This window comes from Capricornis sumatraensis, chromosome 14 (genome assembly GCF_032405125.1).
Source record: "Capricornis sumatraensis isolate serow.1 chromosome 14, serow.2, whole genome shotgun sequence".
NCBI classification, from domain to species: Eukaryota; Metazoa; Chordata; class Mammalia; order Artiodactyla; family Bovidae; genus Capricornis; species Capricornis sumatraensis.
Genome location: NC_091082.1, coordinates 76,200,642 through 76,219,573, shown reverse-complemented (window position 1 = coordinate 76,219,573; position 18,932 = coordinate 76,200,642). Strand labels below are relative to the sequence as shown.

Sequence of the window (18,932 nt, the reverse complement as noted above, 5' to 3'; positions counted from 1 at the left end):
AATTTATCAGTTTATTGGTGTTGTCATTCTGTCAACTCTAATAAATTATTGAAAGTTTGCTTCTCTTTTTGTCCTTTTATCCTCCCCTATTTATAGTATAATTTTCTTGAGCATTTTTTATATATACGTTTAGAGCCACATCAGGTAGTGTTACACTTTTGCTTTACTTGTCAAACATAATTCAGAAAACTGAAGAAAAGGAAAGCCTATTGTATATACATTTATTGGGTATACAAATGTTCTTATTTTTCTTCCAGATTTCCTTCTTTCATCATTTCCTTTCTTTGTAAAGAACATCCTTTAACCATTCTTTTAGTGTAGCAACAAATCCTTTAAATTTTCTTTTGTCTGGGAATGTGTTTATTCTTGGAAGATATTTCTGCAGGGTATAGGATTCTGGGTTAACAGTTTTTTCTTTCAGTACTGTCACGCTTTTTCTTAGGTCTCGAGGTTTCTTGTTAATCTGCGTTTTTTTCTCTTTTCAGAGCTTTCTTATGTGTGTTTTAATAAAATATGTGGGGTTTCGATTGTTCTTGTTTTGGGAGTTACAGGGAAATGTTCATCTCTTCCATATTCCTGGAGGTGGTAGTCCTGCTTCATTTTTAGAATTCCTCTAGTTCAGTGCTTTCCACAGAAACATTCTCAACAACTTTGGGTTACATATATGACGAAACATGACCTCCGTTGATCTGTATGTATATTTACTCTCTTTGTGCAGTCTGGGTTTGTATGTAATTCGATTTTCTAAGTTAGACTTGGATTCAAGCCCTGGCTTTATTTATTCCCAGTTTTGTTACTTTGGAGCTATTTAATTAACTTCGGAGCTTCAGTTGCCTAATCAATAAAATGGTATTAGTAATAATGCCTTTCTCATAGGATTGCTGTAAAGTTTGTGATAATTTTTATAAAGGCTTTAGCATAGTGCCTGGCATATGGTGCACTTATAATAGTTGTTATTGTTATATTGAGTTCCTAGTCAGTTTGGTTCATTTTCAGTTGCATTTCTGCCAACTCAGGCTTCTTTTGTATATGAGAATTATGCTTATTCTTTTACATGTTGAGGGCTTCCCCTAGTGGCTCAGATGGTAAAGAATCTGCCTGCAGTGCAGGAAATCCAAATTCAATCCCTGGATCTGGAAGATTCCCCGGAGAAGGGAATGCTTACCCACTCCAGAATTCTTACTTGGAGAATTCTATGGACAGAGGAGCCTGGCAGTCTACAGTCTATGGGGTCACAAAGATACTGAGCAACTAACTTTTACATATTGTTTTGTTGGTTTTGGTGTGACAGGATCACCAGATCCTTCTCTCTAGCATATATCATGAGGTCACTTACCAGATCGTGAATTAAAATTTTTGAATAGGACAGTGCTGAAAACGTAGCTTTTGCTTTCTTCCTATTAGAGACTTCCCTCTAGATTCTTAAGACTCATTTATTCAATGTTTTCTGGATTCCATTTTTTTCTCATAAACTACGAATCCACCTAACTGAAAATTCAGTCTACCTTTCTGCATCTTGTCTCTAAAGATAGTATGGCATTGTCCAGTATGTTACTGAAAACAGATTATCCTTTGCTTATGCTGTTTATTCCCTGATCTGCCTTTAGAATTACCTATTAAATGAAATGGAGCTAATTTAGCCAAAGTCAACCATGCGCTTCAGTAAACATATGCTGTTTCTAGTATGCTTCTTTTCCAAGTATTTACAGACCCCTGGGATACAAGGTTTGAACTCATGTAGAGACAGAGTGTTGGGGCTGGGCAGCAAATCTGGATTTCATATGTTCTGGTTAAAAACTCAGGCCCAGAGTACTGAGCCTGTAGGGTCTCTATATACATACTGGTATATACTCTCTACAAACTGTTAAAGGACTAGAGCCTTGAACCCTTTTTTAGAGTATTATGGAGCATTCATAACACCTAGTGGCCAGGTACTTGTATATGGGTGGTGCATCATAAATACCAACATTAAAAAAAATCTAAATAAAATATAAATTACTCCTAAAGGCCTTTTTTTTCTTAAACCAACTGTTTGTACAATAATAAGAAAGCATTATTGATTCTGAGATCTTGTGGGTTGCAGTTTGAGGGAGTGCCAGCAGAGGGCGCCAGGGATTCATTCATTTATTCTGCTGTGCGTGGTTTCGCCCACCTCCCCGAGAATTGTCAAAATTTTAGACCATCGTTTAGGCAGTGATTTTTGTCTTAGTTGCTTACTGCTGTGTCCCCAGTGCCTAGCATGGTGCTTGACATATTTGCTGAGTTCATATTTATTATTGGTAGAAATAATTTCTTTCATACTTTTCCTTAGGGGTTTAAAAATTCAAGAACAATAAGGATAATGATGGAGGTATCTTAATGTTCAAAGCAGTGAATTAATTCGAACTACTGGCTCCATATTTTACTTTTTTAATTCAGGATCTTGAAAGTTCTGATATTTGCAAGATCAGACCAGCTTTATCTTTTCATCTTTGGTTAGTTAATAATTGGTGTCAGGTCTTACGGGAAAATTTTACATAGTGGTTTCTTTTCCTCTTTGTTAAATTTCTAATAGTTCTAAATGGGTTTATAATGAGTCTCAGAGAAATGTATTAGTGGAGAGATTTGCCACACTGGGGTACATTTCTTTTGGATCAGGAATTCTCCCCCAGCAATGTGAGTTGTTCTTATTCTTCCTTGGGAATTTAGAGTTGTTTTGTAGGGCAGTTCTAGGATTTGAACACCACAGGGAAGAATTAGAGGAATGGGTTTTAACACTTTGAAGATTTAATTTTAAAGAGGATCCTAAATTTCAATGTAGTTCATGTTTTAAAAATTATTTTAAATATAACTGGCTGTGTGTAAAAAAGAATGGAATAATGCCATTGGCAGCAAACATGGATGGCCCTAGAGAATAGAAGCAAGTCAAAGACAAATATCACATGATATCATTTATATGTGGCATCTAAAAAATCATACAAATGAACCTATTTATAAAACAAAGACTCACAGACATAGAAAACACATATATGGTTACTAAAGGGGAAAGTAGTGGGGAGAGGGATAAATTGGGGATTTGGGATTAACAGATACACGCTACTATATATAAAATGGATAAAGAATACAGCGCAAGGAACTGTATTCAATATCTTATAATAATCTATAGTGGAAAAGAATCTGAAAAAGAATATGTGTGTGTGTGTGTGTGTGTGTGTGTAATTGAATCAGTTTGCTGTAACACTGTAAATCAGCTATAGTTCAGTTTAAAAAAAGAGATAACTGGCTATATAAGAAGGCGAGTGAGTGTTCTTTGTGTTGCTTTTGGCAGCTTGGTTTAAAACCCATTGTGATACTCTCTGGAGTGCTGTGAACTTCCAAACATTTAAAATGACATAGTGGGAGCATTGTGGAGCGATGCATATTAATATTTAAAATTTCTCACAAAATCTATTATGCTTGAAACAGACTACGTATGAGGATAATAGGTACCCTCTGGTTATTTTGCAGCCTCTAATTTGCACAAGTCAACAGCACTGCATTTTAACCTCTCATTTATTTCTGTACGACAAAATGTTAGGTGACTCAATATTCAGACACACTGATGTCTTTTATGGTACAACTTATGAAGGGCTTATTTAAATAGCCTATGTAGGTTTATATCCTTGCTGATATTTCCCCAATATAAATTTATGTTTGCTAAAATAATTGTAGTAGTTTTGGTATTTGGCTAATTGTTTTAGCCCCAACTTTGTATGATATAAAAAAGTCAAAACACAATGTTAAACTTGAACCAGATCGTGGGACTAATTTTTCTAAAATTCAAAACGTTTGCTTCTTTCCAAGAATAATTTTTGTTTTGTATTGAACGTCTTAATTTGTTTTAGTGTACTGCTTTGGAACAAAAATTGAAAAAATTGACTGAAGATCTGAGTTGTCAGCGTCAAAATGCAGAAAGTGCCAGATGTTCTCTGGAACAGAAAATCAAGGAGAAAGAAAAAGAGTTCCAAGAGGTAAGGTAAACGGGTTCCTGAGGAGTTTGTCCAGAAGGCTCTTGTGGTCATTTCCTCGTTTGATCGTTTGAGAAGAGTGTCTGTCATGATTTGGGATGTCCCACGGGATTGATCGTTTGAGAAGAGTGTCTGTCATGATTTGGGATGTCCCACGGGATTGATCGTTTGAGAAGAGTGTCTGTCATGATTTGGGATGTCCCACGGGATTGATCGTTTGAGAAGAGTGTCTGTCATGATTTGGGATGTCCCACGGGATTGATCGTTTGAGAAGAGTGTCTGTCATCATTTGGGATGTCCCACGGGAGGGGAAGTGCTGTGTGTGGAACAGGTCACTGTACTTTCCTTCACACTTCTCCATCCTGCAGTTTTTGATTGGAGAAGGGCTTTAGAAATTTGTTTTTAATCCATGTTTTCTGATTTGTTTGAAATTTGATACCAAGTAGAAAAGGATAGTACTTCTTGTTTCAAACACTCTGTGTTGTAAGGGAAATTATATTACATTCTACAACTGGTGTTTTTGTTTTGTTTTGTTTTGTTTTTTACTTTTTTAAAAGTTTTCTTTGTTTTTTAATTTTCTGGCCATCCCCTGTGGTGTGTGGAATATTAGTTCTCCAACCAGTGATTGAACCTACACCTGATCCACCTTGGAAGGTGGAGTCTTCACCACCGGTCCACAGGGGAGGTCCTTCCAGCTGTTTCTAAAGTCTGTGAGTTGGCAAATACATTAGAAAGGTGATTAATGTCTGAAGGGAAGAAGTTGGCAGACAAGTTAGGGCTGAAGATGCACTTGGATAAATCTTGGTTTCAGTGTCAGGTGAGTTAGCCTGGAAGTAGGTCTGTAGTCCTTCAGTGAGAGTTATTGGAATTGTTAATCTGGTGTCCCTGTGTGGTTATCAAAGTTAATTGGTGGCATGTACTTTCGGTTATTCTCAATGGTCAGTGGTGTGTGATACTTGATGTCTTAAGCTCCCTTTTCGAGTGTGTTGATTTCTCAGTGGAGTTGTGACTGGTTGGCTCTCAGCCCTACCCTTTTGTCCCTGGGTACCTCAGAACAGAGGTGATTCATTTAGGATGGGGGTGAGGTGCCAACGGGCCAGTTTCCACGTGTTCTCCTCGTGGACTGCTTCCTCTTCCGCTCAGAGACTGGGATCTGATTCCTGGGACCGGTGCTAAGGCTGCCTGTGTTGGTCATCAAGTAGATGCCGACTGGCTCCATCCTCTCCTGTTCTTTCAGAAGAGCAGTGCCTGGAGGATGTCTGGGTCTCGCCCTGGGCTCTCCCTTGTTAACCAGCGTCTGTTGGATACATTTGTCTTTCACTTTTTAGGAGCTCTCCCGTCAACAGCGTTCCTTCCAAACCCTGGACCAGGAGTGCACTCAGATGAAAGCCAGGCTCACCCAGGAGCTACAGCAAGCTAAGAACACATACAACATCCTACAGGCTGAACTGGATAAAGTAGGGTGCCAACTTATTTCTCCCTCCTCCGTAACTTCCTCCCCCACGTTTTAAAATAACGTGTCATTTCTGTACCTCAGTGGAAATAGGATTCCTTTAAAGGAAAAAAACTTTCCTCACTTTCTGTAGTTATTAAAGTGGAGAGCAAACTGAACCTCTCTGGGTCTGGGTGTTCTCATTTAGAGAAAGGGGACGCCGAGTGGGGATCTCAGATAGGAGGGTCTGTGGGCATCTCTGATATTCTGTTCTTGGTCATGCCACCACATGGGAGCTCTCCTAAGTGTATGCCGCCAGGCAAAGCGCTAAAAAAATATATAATTTACTTTTTTAACACCCACTGCACAAATGATTTCATCCAGATTTTTGGCTTTCTGACTCTTCATGTGATGATGACACCCATATTTAAATCTCCAGCCTGGGTGTCTGGTCTGAACTTCAGACCTGGGGGTGTGCATCCAATATTTCCACTCACGTTTCTAACAGGCATTGCACACTTAACGTGTTATTGGAACTCGCTTTTTTCAGACTTGTTCTTTGCTTAGGCTTCCTTGTCCCAGTAAATAGCAATTCCATTCTTCACGTTGCTTCGGTCAAAACCTTCCCGTCATCTTCAACTCCTCTTTCCTCTCATACGTCAAAGTAATCCCTTAAAACTCTGCTGACTGTACCTTTATTTATTCACACACACACACACACATACACTTGAGTGTATATTTGCATGCATGTGTATATATGTGCTCTAATACACATCATCGCCCACCTGGGTTTCTGTACTAGCAGAACCCTCCTGTGCCAGGATAAATTTTTATGGATTATTTATTGGCTGTCTTCCAAGATTAAAAAAACAATGAACATTTACAGATGTATAATTTTTTTTTTCTTGCTTGTTTTAATCTTTGTTAAAAAAGGAAAACTGTCTGAGCTTCGTCCTTGTCAGATGTTTTGCAGTTTACTTGTTTTCCCTACTGATGGGTATTGAGGTTTGTGTAGTACCATTGGTAGTATCACTGGGCAGGTAAACGTGTGTGGGGCTGATGTTTCTGTATGACAGCTTCCTGCATGTGACATTGGTGGCCTCTAGGGCAAATATCTTCTCACATGTGACAGGGTACTTCCAAGCCGCCCTCCAGGAATGTCGTAGCAGTTTACCTGACACCTGGTATAAGAGGCCTGTCACCTCCGTCCTACTAGTAGCGGACAGTCCTGGTTTTAAAAATTTTGCCAAAGAGTGAAAAATTATTATTTTTTAATTCACACTTTCTTGATTACCACTGAGGTTATTTCTTTCAGAGAGTGACTTGCCATGTGTATCTTTTGTATAAAATTTCTATTTCTGTCCTTTGCTCATTTTTAAATGGGCTTGCTTTTTTGTACATTGAATCATAGCTATGCTTTATGTGTTATATTTTGGGAATATCATTTTTATTCTGTTGTATTATTGCAAATGTGTTCTCTTAATTTGTTTTCCCATCTTTTGTTGTTTATTTCTCATCTCATTTTTTTAAACAAATTTTAGTTGTTTATTACTATTTAGTTGTTTTATTTCTTGTGGTTATTTTTTTTCTTTTGTGATTTCCTCCCCAAACCTAGCCGTATTCATCAACATATGCTATTGCCAAGTGATGTCATGGGTTAACATGATGGTATTTTAAGTTCAGCTTCTAGGACCATGTTAAGCTATAACATATATAGTATGTCTCAACCAAAGTAGATTGCTTCGGTTCTTACATTCCATGACTTTTTTTATTATTTAAGAATATGAATAGCTATTGAAAAGTGAAAACAAAAATGAAGCTTTGCCTTGTTTTCTCTTTGTAGGTCACGTCTGTAAAACACCAAGTAGACAAAAAATTGGAAGAGTTTAAGCAAAATCTCAGCAAAACTGAACAGGCCTTACAGGCAAGTCAGACCAAGGAAAATGAGCTGAGGAGAAGCAGTGAGGTGAGGAGCAGAGAGCATTTATTTGCTTCTGTGCGTGAGGAAGTGTGAGGGTTAAAGAATTTCTGCACCATTTTCCTGTAGTGTTTTTTTTTTTTTATTTGCTAGAAGTATTACAAAGTGTTTTGTATATAATCTATGACATAGAACATAAGTGGTTTTTTCACTTTCTGTTCTGATGTAACTTACTAATATGCATCTAACAATTATAGGAAAACATGACTTATAGTAAGACCATTTAGTACAATTCTTTATTATTTTAAGATAGATTTAGACCACCTGCGAGGTGGAAGGATGGAAGAAAGCACGCGATTTTCTTTTCTTTTTCTTCTGTTTAATTTTAAAATGTGTCTACTTTTTGCCGGGCCGGGTCTGCACTGCACAGGCTTCCTCTAGCAGTGGTGGCTTTTCCTGTTGTGCAGCGGGGGCTGCAGGGCACTCAGCCTCCGTGGTTGCAGCACGCAGGCTCGCCCAGTTGCCCCATGGCATGTGGGATATTCCAGTACTAGGGATAGAACCAGTGTCCCCTGCAGTGCAGGCAGACTCTTACCCATGGGACCACCAGGGAAGTCCTGCCAGGGGCTTTCTAAGTGAAAAGTAACAAAATTAGTGATAGAAGGTATGATTTAAGTCCCCTTTCCAAGGGTTGGCTTTTGAGTCATCAAATATTAAAAACCTTGTGCAAAGTGATAGACTTAAATACAATTTTTTTGACAGATAAAGGGTTTCTAGATTTAATATTGTCACAAAAGCATTAACTAATAATTGTAGACTCTGGCTTCAACAGTCACACACTGACCTTCATGTTAAGCCTGTGCAGGCAGGGACGCTGCTGTCTTTGTAGAGTCATGGTCACGATACACCTGGTGGGTGCGGTTTCCCAGTGACGAGGGTGCGCGGAGTAGCCTGATAGCGCTTCTACCAATAGATTTATCCGTATTTACTTTAATTTGCTTCTCTCTGAATTTATCTAGTTGCTTGGAGTTTATTTTAAAGGACTTAATTAAAAACCAGTTAGGGACAGTTAATAGGATGAAACAATTTGAATAGAGCCATAAGTCAGCCTCATAGTTTTATGAAGAAGCAGAACAGAACAGTAGAAGTTTCTTCTCCATCAAATGTCACAGGGAAGACTATTTTTCACTAGTTTTTAAAATATTTTTAAAAGTATTAAATGTTAAATCTTTTACATATCTAAAATTACTTGTTAGATTGTACAGATTTTTTTTTTTAAGATCTTTGTAAGGAACAGTGATTTATCCAGATGAGGCAAGTCTAAATGTATTTATCCTCTCAGCTTCAAAAAGTGTATCGGTTCTAGAATCAGAACATCTGTCAGTGGCAAAGAAGAGGTTGTTAAAGCAGCTATAGCCTCAGAGGGGTAATATTGCTGGAGAGAGGCGGCCCCAGCCCCAGCCGCCTGAGTAGAGGAAAGCTTCATATCAGATGATGGTTTCATCAGCAAACGTTTTTAAATGGAAGCGTTTGTTTCAGCAAAACAAATGTTTGCCTTTTGGCCAGTGGGGACCAACCAACAGATGCTTCTGCTAACATTTCCACAGGCAGACTGGCACCAAACTCTTCCCTCTCTGAGCTTCCCTTTCAGCCAGGAACTCTCCTGCGACTCCACTGGCTGCCTGGTGGAAACATTTTGTAAAAGTGATTGTCTGGTTAAATGAATCCAAACACTCTTTAAACGGTTTGCTGGGCCAAGGCTGCATAGCGAGCTGGACATATCTTGCAGGTGTTTCTGAAGACTCACGCGTCCCTGCAGGGTCTGGTTTGTCAGCTGAGGAGCTGTCCACCATGAAGTCGAGCTGTGCTGAGTCAATGCCAGTCATGTTTTGCTCAATATTTCATAAAGTTCTCTGTCCAGTGAGGGCAGTCATGGAGGTGTCTAGCACAGGGCCAGAGAGTTCATTTAGAATTAGTCTTCAATGCATGTTTGTGTATATGTGTCTTCTTTTGAGAATAATATCAGAAATTCAAAGGGCTTAGCTGGCTCTCACATTTTGAATTGGGATTGGAATCAGAAAAACAATCTACCCAGTTTGATGGGTGGTATAACTTTGTGGTAAAATGGTGGCTTTAGACGAAGTGAGATCTGAACCTGCTCTGTGGCCTTGGGATCATGACTTACCCTTTCTGAGTGTGACTTGCCTTATCTTCATATGAAGACTAACAGAACCCCTCTGTTTTCAGAGTTGAGTTAATGATTAAGTATTGTATGTCAAATGCTTAGACCTGTGCCCAATCCATAAGGGCCCTTTGGTCTTGATAACTGTTAGAAGTTTTTTGGTGTGACCACTGTTTGCTGTCACCCCGAGGCATAGAAAGTGATGAGCAAAGGACATGGCATTTGAGATTTTTCACATTTAAAATTATAGCCTATTCTAGTCTATCACTCTGGGTGTCTTTCTGTATCTAATTATAAGTAAGTGCAAGCAAGTTTAGTGCGCTGATAGGTTTTGGATGCCGAAATAATGTGACAGTTGTACCGAAATGTTCCTTGTCCGTGTTTAGCAAACTAATATGCCGCTCACAATGAGAAATTATCAGTAGTGGAAACGTGCTTTAATGGCCCAGTCAAGGGTAAAGTTAACATTTAGTATCAAAGTGAATGGAGGGTTTAGCTAGGCTGCTCATCCAACATCTAGTGCCAGCCCCATAGCACTGGGGTTAGACGATCATAAACTGTCATTTGACAGCCAAGATGAGGGAACACTTGCTTGGGGACCTTCCTGAGCGTGGGGACCTGTATGACACGGGGTCCTCTAAGGGACCTGGTCTGGCAGGCAAGAATGATGAGGTGGAAGGGGAGAAACACATCCTTTGCATCCATCCCTGGTTCACCATATAGACATTGCACCAGCAGGGGATGTATTAAGCTTCATTCATGGGTGCCATCACGAGATGCCACACAGTAGCTGAAATGTGTTTAGTCTGGCCCTAGGAAATGACACTTCCCTTGCTGTTTCTAAAGCTAAAGTTGATCTGGGTGGAATTGCTTGCTAAGCTCTAATGCTGGCTTGTGGTTTATAGGGATTTTTGTTGTGTGTTTCCAGACTGGTGCCCAATTTTTCGAATCATGTTTGGTGGCAAGAGATGCCTGGGAGACTGTGTCCTTATATGCTTAACTCATTGTTGGTAATGAGCTACCCAATCAAGTCTTAAGTGGCTGTAAGCTGTGCAGAAAACTAATTGCTGATGGATGGCAGCCTACAGCTTCATTTTCAGATACTCATTTTCTAAATTCTGGCCTTTTAAAATTCTTGGGTTGGCCACAGCTATAGCATGATAAGCCTCAGGGTCTCGGGGTTGGCGGAACATTTCTTCATTTGAAACAAATATTTACGGAGCTAATGCCAGAATAAAGGCACGTTAATCTTTCCACTGGGCTTAGTGCTCACTTAAATGTCTCCAGTTATGGACGTGATAGATAGAGACGAGCAGACACATAAATATAAGTTGTCCCCCTCCCTCCTGGGGTCCCTCCTTCGTCTTCTTTTCACCTTCCTCCTGCTGGGATGCACCCAGCTTTAGCTTTCTTGTCACACCTCTAGATGTAGATGCCATTTGATTCAATGATTTTTTTAGAGCAAAAAATACAAGTTGCAAAATGTATCAAAGATGGTTACATCCTAGTTACTCTCTTATGTTGAGCTCATTTAGCTGATCTTAACATTGAACACACAGAATCTAGAGGCTGTTGAATATTAGGAAGAAACACTACTATTAATGCCCCATTGCCCACATTAGAGTGAGTTAAGGTATTTTTCCTTTCACATCTGTGATCTCATTTGAGTGGTGATTATTCTGAGTCTGAAGAGCAAACAAGTGATTACACATTCTCTAGTTGAATGATGCTCGTTTAAGTCAATCACATCCTTGCACCTTAGTGATCATTCATCCCGTGCAGAATTTCACAGTGACTGGTATGAACGTCAGTCTTGACATGAGTCGGTGCGGGCCTTTAGTTCTGGTGGATCTCTTAATTTGATAGAGTCTCAGTTGAGCACATGGAAAGGTGGGAGGATCAAGACAAAGGAGACAGAAATATAACTGCAGCGGGCTCTTAAATTTTGATGATGAAATGAACATATATACACGAACACAGCAGCTGCCAGCAAGTTTTCAAGTACTTTGTACCAGCCAGATTCTCCCTCTTCTTGAATTTGGCTTTGCTACATCAGTACCCATCTGCTGGTAGTAACCAGACTGATAATTGAAGGCAGGCTTCCAGCACCACGTTGCCAGGGCCATCTGTTTTCTAACGGTGCAGTAGGGTTTTGGAGGATGGGTCTTAACTGTTTCTTTAAGAATTCAAAAATTCCCTTTACTTCTCAGAGGAATATTTTTCTAAATGTGTTTGTGTGCTTTTAAAATTAGGCTTATGAGTCTCCCCTCCCCACACCACTCCAAGGATGGGGGTTGCTTAGTTCTGTCACTTTGTCATGATACATGCCAATTCCCAGTGATCCAGAAGGTGCCATATAATATAGGTTGAAATAATTAACAACTGTAACATCATTGAAGGTTGAACAGCAGTTTGAGGAATATGGATAGAGGATTTATAATATTTATTATGCAAGTCACATGGTTAATAAGAAGCATTTTTATTCAGCAGACAAATACTACTTTGTTTTAAGACTAAGAAAAATAGGTCTCCCTAGAAAACAGAGTGAGGCTGCATGTGTCTGTCTGCTAGTCTATGGCACATCGGTGCACGGCTCTTCATTTAATCAGGTGCCCGCCAAAGGACCTGTCTTCACTGGGAAGCCTCAGATTCCTCCATCTAGAATTGATCCTTCCATGCTCCAGCCCGCTCATTTCCCATAGCACACTTCATCTCTCTTGAGCAAATAACACATCCTGCCATGTATTACTGAGAAGGCAATGGCCTCCCACTCCAGTACTCTTGCCTGGAAAATCCCATGGACAGAGGAGCCTGGTGGGCTGCAGTCCATGCGGTCGCTATGAGTTGGACACGACTGAGCGACTTCACTTGCACTTTTCACTTTCATGCATTGGAGAAGGAAATGGCAACCCACTCCAGTGTTCTTGCCTGGCGAATCTCAGGGACGGGGGAGCCTGGTGGGCTGTGCCGTCTATGGGGTCGCATAGAGTCGGACACGACTGAAGCGACTTAGCAGCAGCAGCTGCCATGTGTTAAGTAATGGCCCCCTGGCAGGTACCTGTCCTGAGGGCAGAGACTGTCTTAATTTGTAACTGCACCTTTCATAATGCCCATTCCAACATCTTGTACATTGCAAACTTTAATAAGCATTTCTTAAAGGTAATTTACTCATAAAGACATTCCCCTGTAGCAGTGAAACTTAAGATAGTTTTACAAAAAAACATCAAAATCATCACATGAATTTTTTTTGGTTCGTTAGCACTTTGGAACTTTACAAAGATATATTTGATTATTTAGGCGTGATGTAAACTTGGAGCAATTGTTTCTTTGGCAAGCTTGTAAAAAGGGTTTTCCTTATATGCGAATGTTTTAACAACCATAGGGACACCCGGAAAGTTCAAAAAGTAAACTTCTTGAAGTAAAAAGATTATCATCAGTTTTTAGATTTCGTGCTTCTGACTTCTATTTATAATATCATTTTATTGAAATAAAACTATCTAACTTCATTGCTCGAAGGGCAAGTGTGGTTCCTCCCCTAGTGAGAGGCACACATGGTCCCATGAGGCAGAAGTCCCACCAAGGCAGAAGTCCTGAGTTGCTTGAGCATCTGTCTGGGCAGTAAGATAACTAACTAAACCTGTCTTTTAGGAAATGAAGAGGGAAAACAGCCTCCTCAAGAGTCAGTCTGAGCAGAGGGCCCGAGAAGTCTGCCACCTGGAGGAGGAACTGAAGAAGGCCAAGCAGTGTTTGAGTCAGAGCCAGAATTTTGCAGAAGAAATGAAGGGTGAGTGGCGTTTTAGAGTTCTTTCTCTAGGCTAATGTTCCCTCGAGGAAGGGTGGATGTCATTAGAAACTTCTTTGAATTTTTCCATATCTTCTCCCAGAGAGATGTCAGCAGCTGATGTGGAAAAGTTTTTGCTTTTTCACTTTTTAGTTTCCAGAGTGATAGTTGGACTTTTTTTTTATTGAAACACATTGAGTCCCCAAATGCCTGGTTTTCAGCACTTTGAAACCAAAAGGGTAAATACTTTCCATACAAAAGTAACTTGCTGGTGCTGTCTCATTCCCCAGCGTGCTATTTCGTGTCTCAAGCGTGTTTGTTAGTTATATCCAGACGGCTCATCTACTCACCCATTACCGTTTCCCTTATAATGGAAAATTCTGTATTAACTGCATGTTTTCCCAGCCCTTAGTGACCATTGTTTTTGGATGGCTTACTTGACTGAATGATTTTATTTCCTTACTTTCTGTATAGCCACAGAATGATGCTACGTACACCAAATGATTCCACTGTTTGTTTCACATTTATTTGTATGTGCCATGTGTCTTTATTTAGATTTATTTTCTCCCCTGGGGTGTTTGCACGTCTTGGATTTCTTTTAACCTGAGCACTTCTCTGACTCTTTCCTTTTTTTAAATTCTAACCTCCCCATACAGCTTTCAGTTTTCCACTGCAGGAGGTAGAAATATCAATCTTCAGATTTTTTGAAAGAAAACTATAGCAAAAGAAAGAGGATGGTTTTTTTTCAGCATTGGTCTCCAGTGTCATTGCTTGAGGCTCTCCCAAGCAAATAGCCCCTGTGGCGCTGTCTCCAGCAGCCATCACTCTCATTAGGTAGATGGAGATGAGCGGGCTAAAAAGAGGAATTGCTGTCCAGTTGGTATAACACCTGAGCTTATAATACATGCTACCTTTTTCATCCCTACTGAGATTCTTTAAGACTTCCCACTGTTGAATGAAAGCCATGTGATTATTCTCAACTCGGAGGGGTCCGTGGGCAGAGGGGAGTTCTTAAGCAGAGAACAGGCAGTGATGGAGTCTATGACATCTTCCTGATGACTCTCATCTTCACAGGTACCACCCTGACTCTGAGGGGCTGGGTGTGGGCCATTGCTCCTCACTGACATTCCTATGTGCGCCTCCAGAGCTGCTGATATATAGAACCATGTATACTTTGGGGGAAAAAAAATGTACAATTGTTAATTGAAGTATAGTTGGTTTACAATTCTGTGTTAGTTTCAGTTGTACAGCAGAGTGATTCAGTTACACACACACACACACACACACACACACACACACGTTTTCAAATGCTTTTCCCTTACAGAATAATTGAGTATAATTCCCTGTAGCACCACATACTCTTGTACTTAAGCTTGATCCTGTGGATTTTTGGCTAAAATGGCAAAGAAGTTATTAACTTTTCTGAGATATCGGGGATGTTGCATAGTGATGTGGGATATTTCCATGTTAGTGCTGCTCTTGTCACACTTTTCTCTCCTTGAGTAGCTATTTCCAAAGGGCAAAAATATGATATACATAAGCATATACAAGGTAAAAGAATAAAAGAAAGTTTCAAGTGCTTAGGAAAATAACCCTTTGCTGTTTTATACAATAGCACTTCGTTATGCTGCTTAGAAAGAAGATAAACAAATGTATTGCCATCCTGAAAAGGACCATTTTCTTTATATGAGCTTAGATAATTATCAGGTGGTTTACTTTCAAGGAGATATACAGGCAGTAATGCCAATTTTTACATTTAGTTTTAGTTTTTTTTTTTCAGAGTTTAGAATTCTTGTCGAATAAGTATTTATTAAAGCTATGACAACTTATGTATTTTTTTCTGTTTTAATAGCTAAGAACACCTCTCAGGAAACCATGTTAAGAGATCTTCAAGAAAAGATAAATCAGCAAGAGAATTCCTTGACTTTAGAGAAACTGAAGCTTGCCTTGGCTGACTTGGAAAAGCAGCGAGATTGTTCTCAAGACCTATTAAAGAAAAGGGAACACCACATTGAACAACTGAACGAAAAGTTAAGCAAAACAGAGAGAGAATCTGCAGCATTGTTGAGCGCTTTGGAATTAAAGAAGAAAGAATATGAAGAATTAAAAGAAGAGAAAACTCTGTTTTCTCGCTGGAAAAGTGAAAACGAACAACTTTTAAATCAGATGGAATCAGAAAAGGAAAGCTTGCAGAGTAAAGTTAATCACTTGGAAACTTGTCTTAAGACACAACAAATAAAAAGTCACGAATATAACGAGAGGGTAAGAACCCTGGAGATGGAAAGAGAAAATCTAAACGTGGAGATCAGGAACCTTCAAAATGTGATCGACAGCAAGACCACAGAGGCAGAGACACAGAAACGTGCTTATGGAGAACTGCAACAGAAAGCTGAGTTCTCAGATCAGAAACACGAGAAGGAGATAGAAAATATGTGTTTGAAAATCTCTCACCTCACTGGGCAAGTGGAAGACCTAGAACATAAGCTTCAGTTACTGTCAAGTGAAATCATGGACAAAGACCAGCGTTACCAAGACTTGCATGCTGAATATGAGAGTCTCAGGGATCTGCTAAAATCCAGAGATTCCTCTGCAGTGACAATTGAACCTCATCAGAGAAGTCGTTTGGCTTTTGAACAGCAGTCTGCACTGAACAATTCCTTTGCAAGTAGAATTGGAGAGCAAGAAAGTGTGTCTTCAGAAAGGAGTGGATGCCATGTAGCAACAGACCAAAGTCCGGAAAGTTCATCCATGTTGCAAAATAGAGTCGTTTCTCTTGAATTTTCCTTAGAGTCGCAAAAGCAGATGAACTCAGATCTGCAGAAGCAGTGTGAAGAGTTGGTGCAAATCAAAGGAGAAATTGAAGAAAACCTCATGAAAGCAGAACAGATGCATCAAAGTTTTGTGGCTGAAACAAGTCAACGCATTAGCAAGTTACAAGAAGACACTTCTGTTCATCAGAATGTTGTTGCTGAAACTTTAGCTGCCCTGGAGAGCAAGGAAAGAGAGTTGCAACTTTTGAATGAAAAATTAGAAACTGAGCAGGCAGAGATTGGAGAGTTAAAAAAGAACAACCATTTACTTCAGGAATCTCTAAAGGAGCTACAGTTTTTGTCTGAAACCCTGAGCTTGGAGAAAAAGGAACTAAATTCCATCATTTCTCTAAATAAAAAGGACATTGAAGCGTTGACCCAAGAGAATGGGACTCTCAAGGAAATTAATGCCACCTTAACTCAAGAGAAGATGAACTTGCTCCAAAAAACTGAGAGTTTTTCAAACTGTATAGATGAAAGAGATAAAAGCATTTCAGAGTTATCTAATCAGTACAAACAAGAAAGGCTTACTTTACTACAAAGATGTGAAGAAACAGGAAATGCATTTCAGGATCTGAGTGAAAAATATAAAGCAGTTCAGGAAAAGAACTCTAAATTAGAATGCTTGCTGAGTGAGTGCACGGGTGTTTGTGAAGACAGAAAAAATGAATTAGGACAGCTAAAGGAAACATTTGCAAGGGAACACCAAGCATTTGTATCGCAGTTAGCATCAGCTGAAGAAAGAAACCAGAATTTAATTCTGGAGTTGGAGACGGTGCAGCAAGCCCTGCAGTCTGAGATTACAGATATCCACAACAGCTCCAAGAGGGAGGCTGATGGTTTAAAGCAAGAAATCATGAAGTTAAAGGAAGAGCAAAATAAGATGCAACAGGCAGTTAATGCCTTATTACAAGAGAATGAACACCTGATGGAATTAATGAAGACGAAACATGAGCATCAATGTCTAGAACTGGAACCAATCCAAGACTCTGAGAAAGAAGGAGAGAGGGAGATAAATACATGTCATGTTCAACTTCCGATGGATCTTGATGTTAAAGATTCTTCTCTAGACACTTATAAAGCACAGCTGGTGCAAGGTGAATCTGAAGTCAGAAACATGGAATTCAGACTTCAGAAGAGTGAGAAGGAAGAGTGTCTACAGCACGAGTTACAAGCTAGAGAATTAGAAACTGAAGATTTGCAACAAGATACTCAGTCACAAGATATCAGTAGCCTTGGAGACTCTGAAATAGATCCAGAAGAAAAATATATTTCAGTGCTTCATGAGTTGTCAACAAGTCAGCAGGACAATGCCCACCTGCAGGGCTCTCTACAGACAGCCATGAACAAGCTGAATGAGTTAGAGAAAATGCGTGAAGCCCTGCAGGTTGAAAAGTCTGAACTCATATCTGAGCTGAATGACTCAAGATCAGAATGTATCAGAGCAACTAGTAAAATGGCAGAAGAGGTAGGGAAGCTAGTAAATGAAGTTGAAACATTGAATGATGAGAATGGACTTCTCCAAGGCGAGTTAGTGGAAGAAACACCAGAAGGTGAATTTGGTGAACAACAAGATGAGCAGACATCTGCGAACTTAAATCCTTTGGGTGACTGTCATTTCTATGAGCATTTGACCATGTCAAACAAAGAGGTTCAAATGCACTTCGCTGAATTACAGGAGAAATTTTCATCTTTACAGAGTGAACACAAAATTTTACATGAACAGCACTGTCTGATGAGCTCCAAGATGTCAGAGCTGCAGTCTTACGTTGACACATTAAAGGCTGAAAATTCAGTCTTGTCGATGAGTCTGAGGAGCGCTCAAGGTGACCTGGTAAAGGAGGTGGCACCAGCACCCGGGGAGGAGCATTTGCTGTCCTTGTCATTCTCTTGTGTGACTGACAGCCCTGGTAACGCAAGTTTGGGAGAATCCTCTTTTTACAAAGATCTTTTAGAGCACACAACAGAATCGTCCCTCTTGAATAATTTAGAAGGGACTGTTTCAGCAAACCAGTCCAATGTAGAGGAAGTCTCTTGCAGTAGTCTGGAGGAGGAGAATCTGACCGAGAAAGGGATCCCCTCTGTCCCACTGCGGAGCACTCGAGAACTTGAGACCCTCTGTGAGACGTACCTCCAGTCCCTCAAGCAGCTGGAAGAGGAAATTGAAAGTCAAGGGCTTACGAAAAACAAGGAGATCGAAGAGCTCAGGGAGTTACTGAGTTCTTCGAGGGAGGAGCTCGACTACCTCAGGAAGCAGTATTTGTCAGAAAATGAACAGTGGCAGCAGAAGCTGACAGATGTGACAGCGGAGATGGAGTCCAAGTTGGCGGCTGAAAAGAGACACACGGAGCACCTCACACTTGAGCTCGAAGTGGCGCGGCTCCAGCTGCAGGGTCTGGACTTAAGCTCTCGGTCGCTGCTTGGCACCGACATAGAAGATGTAAGTACACGGACTGACATGCTATTTCTCTAATCGAGTGCCTAGGAGGCATGCAGTGTTTGTTGAAATCGACATTAAATCCAAATGAAAATATTTTTAGGGTTTAAGGAAATAAGAACAAAATATACCAAAGTTTTCAAAAAATAAGCCAGATCTTTAGGAAAATGTGTCAGCTTTATTTAGGGGGGTAATTTCTATCATCATCATCTTTAAAAATTATTATATTGGACATTACTACAGATGTTTTTTAAAGTCTCCTAGAGAAAATCATGTTACAGAGTCAGAATATCTTCTTGAGGATGTCTATCTATTTTCACTTTGTGATTTAATAAAACACATTGAATCTCAAACTGGCACTTAGGAATGGTAAGGTGATCAGAATT

The 18,932-nt window shown here is 39.9% G+C and overlaps 1 protein-coding gene across 2 annotated transcripts in view; it reads left to right on the top strand.

The window, feature by feature from the left end:
* Positions 1-18,932, top strand: part of CENPF (centromere protein F) — a 61,024-nt gene that overhangs the window by 18,170 nt on the left and 23,922 nt on the right. For both annotated transcript variants that reach the window (XM_068986294.1, XM_068986293.1), the window contains exons 7-11: positions 3,864-3,989; positions 5,315-5,443; positions 7,262-7,384; positions 13,167-13,302; positions 15,152-18,549. In XM_068986294.1, coding sequence (XP_068842395.1) covers positions 3,864-3,989; positions 5,315-5,443; positions 7,262-7,384; positions 13,167-13,302; positions 15,152-18,549 — 3,912 coding nt within the window. The remainder of the gene's footprint in view (positions 1-3,863; positions 3,990-5,314; positions 5,444-7,261; positions 7,385-13,166; positions 13,303-15,151; positions 18,550-18,932) is intronic.